The 6,134-nt window shown below is 27.6% G+C and overlaps 2 protein-coding genes across 3 annotated transcripts; both read right to left on the bottom strand.

Moving 5' to 3' along the window:
- Positions 1 to 948: 948 nt before the first annotated feature.
- Positions 949 to 1,647, bottom strand: LOC101497664 (uncharacterized). 2 transcript variants are annotated; one of them, XM_004488678.4, is made up of 2 exons: positions 1,433 to 1,647; positions 949 to 1,340 (listed from the first exon to the last, which is right to left on the bottom strand). In XM_004488678.4, exons 1-2 carry the CDS (start codon positions 1,547 to 1,549, stop codon positions 1,092 to 1,094), a joined length of 366 nt encoding a protein of 121 aa, XP_004488735.1. In that variant the 5' UTR covers positions 1,550 to 1,647; the 3' UTR covers positions 949 to 1,091. The 2 variants fall into 2 exon arrangements, with proteins under 2 accessions (XP_004488735.1, XP_004488734.1); XM_004488677.4 differs by having other exon boundaries at positions 1,421 to 1,632.
- A 2,876-nt stretch (positions 1,648 to 4,523) lies between these two features.
- LOC101497010 (uncharacterized) lies at positions 4,524 to 5,579 on the bottom strand. Its single transcript, XM_004488676.4, has 2 exons — positions 5,385 to 5,579; positions 4,524 to 4,885 (listed from the first exon to the last, which is right to left on the bottom strand). The coding sequence occupies exons 1-2, from the start codon at positions 5,490 to 5,492 to the stop codon at positions 4,649 to 4,651; spliced, it is 345 nt and encodes a 114-aa protein (XP_004488733.1). The 5' UTR covers positions 5,493 to 5,579; the 3' UTR covers positions 4,524 to 4,648.
- Between the last annotated feature and the right edge of the window lie 555 nt (positions 5,580 to 6,134).

The raw sequence follows: 6,134 nt of genomic DNA on the forward strand, positions 1-6,134 counted from the left end.
CATTCATCACATAGATTGAAAATTATTGTAGATACATTGATCTCCATAGTATCTTTGTTACTATTTTTGATCCCAATGGAATTATTAATTCGACATTCTTTTGTCATCCTAATATATAAATCACAATTTTTGAATTCAGTGAAAGAATAGATCTTTATTTAAAGAAATATCCATCAAATTTAAGAATTTTCATACGTACTTCATCAATGGTGTAAATGTACTTCTTTTCTAGAAGTATGTAACCAAAACATAGCATTTGAATGAGATTCAATTGGCCTTAGGACCAAGAATCTTGTGTCTTTTAGGAACAGAACCACACCGTTACACTTATCACTATTATACTCATTCCTCCTTAATACATATATTCCTCGGTGTAAAGGACATTTTGATTCTTACAAAAAAAACACATATCAGTCCTTAAAAAAAAGTGTTTTTCTAATCTCTAACAAAAATAAATTAAAATAAACTCATGATTGAATTATGACATACTTGTAAATAAAAATAATGGACCATTAGGTGTTGTAACAATTTTTTTTAAATAATTTGATCAAAAGTTCTCTCTATTTAAAAGAGATTTCTGCTTTCAACTCTTACATATGTGTCTTTTCCTTTTTTAATTTTTTATTTAACTTTTAAATGAAAGATTGATTGATCCTTTTATATTTTTATTAAAAACTTATGTAGGAAGTTTACGATACATATATTATTTGTTTTCATAAAGTTTAATAATAGACTGTGATTCATGAACAAATTTATTCCAATTCATTTGGTGCACAATCTTGTAGATAATTCATTAGAAGAGTTAATACATGTCTAAGATTTTTATTATATATAAAAAATTTAATCAATAAAAAATCTATATTAAAAGATGTGAAGTCTCGTTGTAGCTTCGGTACCTCAAAAGGAAAAATGAAATTTGCATAAATTATTTGGCTCCAAACAAACAAATACCAACAAACTGAAGCAGATCACATTGTTTAATTTCATTTTCATCAACCTTTTATCACTTATATAGATAACATTCAAAACAAAAAGCATAGTATATAATATATATAGGATTACCCTCTTATTAATACTTATGGATTTAATTACTAGAACTGCATCTTATCACAACCATCTCCAAGTTGACCAGTCAAATCTTCACTACTTCTATACTCAACTGTGTCCATAACATTCATATCAGCCTCTGCAGTTGTAGTATCCGTTACTAATTGTACTGTTTTCTTTGTTGCATCCCATGCTGTCTCAACACTTTCTTTACCACCTCCTTCTACATTCCCTAACACCTCTTTTGCTTTCTCTGACCCTTGATTTATTGCTCCTACTAATGGATCTCCACCCTACAAAATATACAAAATATTAATTATTTATATTGGCTATTGTAATAAAAATCTATACACAAAAAGTGAGACATGTATACTTGAGTATGCACATGAGATTGGTTTGTAATTGAGAAGTTGCTAACTATTCCAACTTTATGAGTGGTACTTGATTTGAGATTTTGGACCATTTCTTTGTAGGGTGCAAGAAAGTGAAATCTCTTTGCCATTTTTCAGTGTTTATATATGTATGTATCAATTAATAATCTTTGATGTCTAAGTACGTGAATTAATATTGAATATCATGGTTTTGGTTAGCTTATATATAAGAGAAAAAGGTAGAAAATGAAACATGGAATGAAGGAGAATAACTTTTCTAGAGTGGAAAATTAATAAAATAAATTTTATTATTATTAATATTATAATAATTTATAATTAGTCATATATTCACATAATAAAAGAGTAAAAACACGACGGTTGGTGTGTGACACGTGGTGAAAGATAACGACATGAGTCATGAAAATTGGAGATTTTGTAACACAACACGTTAGTTGGTACGTCACTATGGTTGTGTGACACATGTAAGACCATGCATCGGTGTAGAATAGATGAATTGAAATGAGAAAAGAAAACATTGAAGAGAAGAGGAATCTACTACTTTGCAATATCTTCTTTTTATTTGAATGTGTTGTGTATTCTGTCACCAAATCTGATTCGGTGAAGAACGGTTCTCATTGCATTTGATCAACATCGAATGTTAATTATCACCTTATTAATTAAGAAAAGGTATATTTCAAAGTTCAACAAAAATTACAAAGGAGTCGTTATCATTATCAAACTAGGGAGTGCGATGAGGTCACGAGACCGTATACCAACTGTACGTACGGACATACTAGTAAGCAAAATTGCACATAAGCACTTTTACGGTAGACTATAAAAATCTAGTGTTTAAAAACAATTTCTACGGTATTTAAAAAAAAAAAAGAGCTTAATATTATAAATATTTTGATGGATAATTTTTTAAATTTATTTATATTATTATTAAAGTGTTTATTAAAATTGGTTAAATTTAAAATTTTGTTATATTTATTTATTCAATTTTGAATCAAGAATTAAGTTATATTTATTGAATTTAAATTTTGTTATATTTATTTATTTATTTATATAACCTTTACTTTCTCAAATTATCATTTTATCTTAATAGTTTAAAATTTCAACGTCCCATTTATACCATCTTATGCCCTACATAAATTTCTTGTATTGTGTTTCAAATTTATTTTTAATGTCCAATGAACAGACTCAACTCTAATATTCAAACATAAAAATAGTTTGGTATTATTTAAATAAAAAATCTATCCAATATGCATGGTTAATCCTAAATATGTATAAATATAAAATAAAATACAAAGTTTTAATGACAAATTAATAATTAGTCGTAGTATTTCTAGATGCAATACTCGACATGCTTCAACAAATATTTTCTTATGAGGAGTCAACCATGTGTCGTGTCTTTGACGTAGCCAAAGAAAATAATATTATCGACACATATTTGCTCAAACAAAGTTTTCCATACTCCTTCTTTTCATAACAATAAATAATTTTCCTCTAGAAATCTAGAACACGTTCCTGCATATCCTTCTTCGATATATATATTGTTTGCATTTGCCTCCAACATTTTTGTTGATATGAAGTTGACAAAGTAAATTTGTTGAAAATGGAAATAAAACTTCAATTGCATTCATCAAAGCAAGTTATATGTCAATCACAATCACCTAAGAAAATGAGGTATTTGAAACAAACAACTCTTTTAACTTCTCCAATGTCCAACAAAAGTTTTCTTAACACTCACAATCCATGTAGGCAAATGTAGCGTTGAATGTCAATCAAATAGAAGTTACACCAACAATTTTAAACAATGGTAACCTATATTTGTTGGTTTTGTAGGTGTTATTCATGATCAATACAAGAGGGAATATGTTCAACAAAGTTATGAAATATGGATGCGTCCAAAACATATTATTTCTCACAACGTTGGAGTCTTTATGAGTTCTACTCCAACAAACATACTTTTCAGCTTCAAGTAACTTCAACAGATGTTGCATATTAGTTATGTGTCTTTTCAAATTATTCATGTATGTGGTTCGTTGCTTATAAATTTGAGAGATATTATTCATATTCTCCTTATCTCGATCTCTCGAAAATGACAACATATATTTCAATACAATGTGATATTTTGTCAGCTCGTCGACATGTTTTTTATTTTCTCATTTTAAGCGTCTCACAAATGCATTTATAAAAAAAATAGCCACTTACTCATGGTTGCAGAGTCCATACATTAAACTAATAATTCATCAATCATCATTCTTCAGTTGTCTTGATCTAAGTTTAAACAGACAACCACACCTTTTAGTTAAAGTCTTTGAATTACTTTTATTTGACTTATATTTTTCACCTCTATCACAATTGAATTAATTTTGACTTTATTCCTCTCTTTTCAAACTCTATGTCAAAACGAATAATAATAACAACTACTCAATTTTTGTCGTTCAATCTCTTTTGTCTATGATATGACAACTTTTTGTGACTAAAAAATTTGATCATTTATGAATACTTCAATCAAATCAATACATAATAGTATTTTTTTCTATCTCTACAAAATAAAAATAAAATAAAAAATTACGCATGAAAAATTTCACACTTTAAAATTTTCAAAACACAAATTACACTACTTAAAAAAATTGTGAACTGAAATTGTAGAGAAAACAATTTAATTACTGCAAATTTTAGCAAAGAGTACGGTTTTGAAACCATTTTTTTACTTTTGATTGTGTAAAAATGAAAGGGATGAAATTGCATAAGTTGAATAGTAAGAATACAAAATTCAAATTTTGGATGCATTGGTCCCAACCATATTGGGCATTGTCATTGCAACTCTGGCGAATATTACATCTATTTTTCTATCAAAAAATGAAAATGAAACTTGAATCAATCAGCACTGTGTTCCTATTCCTCGACCCCGTCATTTTCACACTGATCTCAAAAGGCAGAGACCTCATATTGAGCTTGATATAATGAAATTCATTACTGTCCAATCAAAAACATAAACTTTCAACAATTAATTAATAATAATTTTAATAATTAATTATTATCAATTCATAATTAATTAATTAATTAATCTAACACAAAGTTGTAAATAGGCAAATGGAAAAGCATAACGACCCATAATTATGCAAGTGGTTTGAAATTAAGTAGGCATTACATAAAGAAGTGATGACACATTTTGATGAATAAAACATTGTGGAATTATAAGATGTTTCCTCCTTATATAATTATCGTTGCCCTTCATCCTTGTGACAATCTCGAACCTTGTTTGTAGCTGCTATCCAAGCTCCATCCATGCTATCCTTTGCAGTATCTCTCACCATATCTCCTTCTTCCTCTGCTTTTATTGGACCCTCTCTTGCTGCATCACTTGACATACCCATCTCTTCTCCCGTTCCTTTGTACATACCCTCTCTCGTCACACCACCATCATCACTATTTGCTTCCGCCACCGCATTACTACCCTGCAACATTTTTCTACTCCCTTTGTTAATCATAATTAACATTCAATTTCAATCACTTCATCATATTTAACTCATTTCTTTACTCATAATTCATTTTTAATTCAACACAATAGTTTCACCCTATAGGTAAATTCCTCTTTTAAAGAAAACTTTTTATATAAAGATCCTTTTCCAATTCCAAGCGTTAATATAAAAATTATTTTTCTTAATTTTATATATTGATAAAAAAAATCTTATATATAGAAACAAAAATAGTATCATACATAGATTAAAAAAGTTGATTTATTCAAAAAAAAATCTTTTATAGTATTATCTATTATTTTATTTATTAGTTATGTTTTAAAAAAAAAATTTATTGAAGTCATACAAGAATCAATTTTAGAGGAATCGTTTAAAAAAAAATTAGAAGAATGTCAAAAGGTGGGTAAAGCTTTTTTTATTTATTTTATTTTTAATTTTACAGAAAAAAGTCGCATAAGTTGAAGAGAAGTATCGATACTTCGACGCGTTCATAAGCTGTTGATAAGGAAGCTGTGGAAAGACGAGAAGATGCATAAAAAGACATAGATTTGGTGACAATGTGGAATGTTTTGTTGGTTAGCAACATGGCAAATTTGTAACCTTAGCACTACACCTCGTACTTATTCTAAATAACCTCTTTTGGTTAGGTAGCTCAGTGATATGCTAATATTATGCTACTTGTTGATTGATATATATATTTTGAAGTTGCAAGCGGTGAAAGGAACAGTGTCTTTCAAGTTTGGACGACACGTTAAAAGGGTCCAGATTGACACGTTTCAGATACGTGGTATTATCTCTTATTTGTGAGCAAAAAACCAATTAAACTAATATTTATAAGAAAATGTTAAATGGTAATAAAAGTGAAAATGACGAATACATATAAAGATTTGATCAATTCTTTTTTAATCTTTTTTCTCATTTTTTCACTAACAATGTTTAATAAATATTTGTCAATTCATCATTTTTATATTTTTTTAAATATTTATTTCATATTTAATAATATATTCATCTTTATTTTAATATAGTATTTGACTGCGATGTAATTTATATGAATTTTAAATATCACTTATTCACAATAACACTAACTCTCATAAATGCCATCATTATTTCCAATGAATTTTTCATTAAAAGCATCATCATTTCCAACAGTTACATGTTAAAAATTAAAAATATCAAAACAAAATCAGAGTAGGAATTGATTTTTTTAAATAGTAACTAATCTTACCGT

The sequence above is a fragment of the Cicer arietinum genome, chromosome 1, assembly GCF_000331145.2.
Source record: "Cicer arietinum cultivar CDC Frontier isolate Library 1 chromosome 1, Cicar.CDCFrontier_v2.0, whole genome shotgun sequence".
Taxonomy (NCBI): domain Eukaryota; kingdom Viridiplantae; phylum Streptophyta; class Magnoliopsida; order Fabales; family Fabaceae; genus Cicer; species Cicer arietinum.

Excerpts from the sequence above, each read along its gene's own strand:
- LOC101497664 (XM_004488677.4), bottom strand. The coding sequence starts at position 1,549 with ATGGCAAAGAGATTTCACTTTCTTGCACCCTACAAAGAAATGGTCCAA. Across the intron at positions 1,341-1,420 it reads AATCTCATGTGCATACTCAA|GGTGGAGATCCATTAGTAGG; the intron begins GTATACATGTCT and ends TATATTTTGTAG.
- LOC101497010 (XM_004488676.4), bottom strand. The coding sequence starts at position 5,492 with ATGTTGCTAACCAACAAAACATTCCACATTGTCACCAAATCTATGTCT. Across the intron at positions 4,886-5,384 it reads CAGCTTATGAACGCGTCGAA|GGTAGTAATGCGGTGGCGGA; the intron begins GTATCGATACTT and ends AAAATGTTGCAG.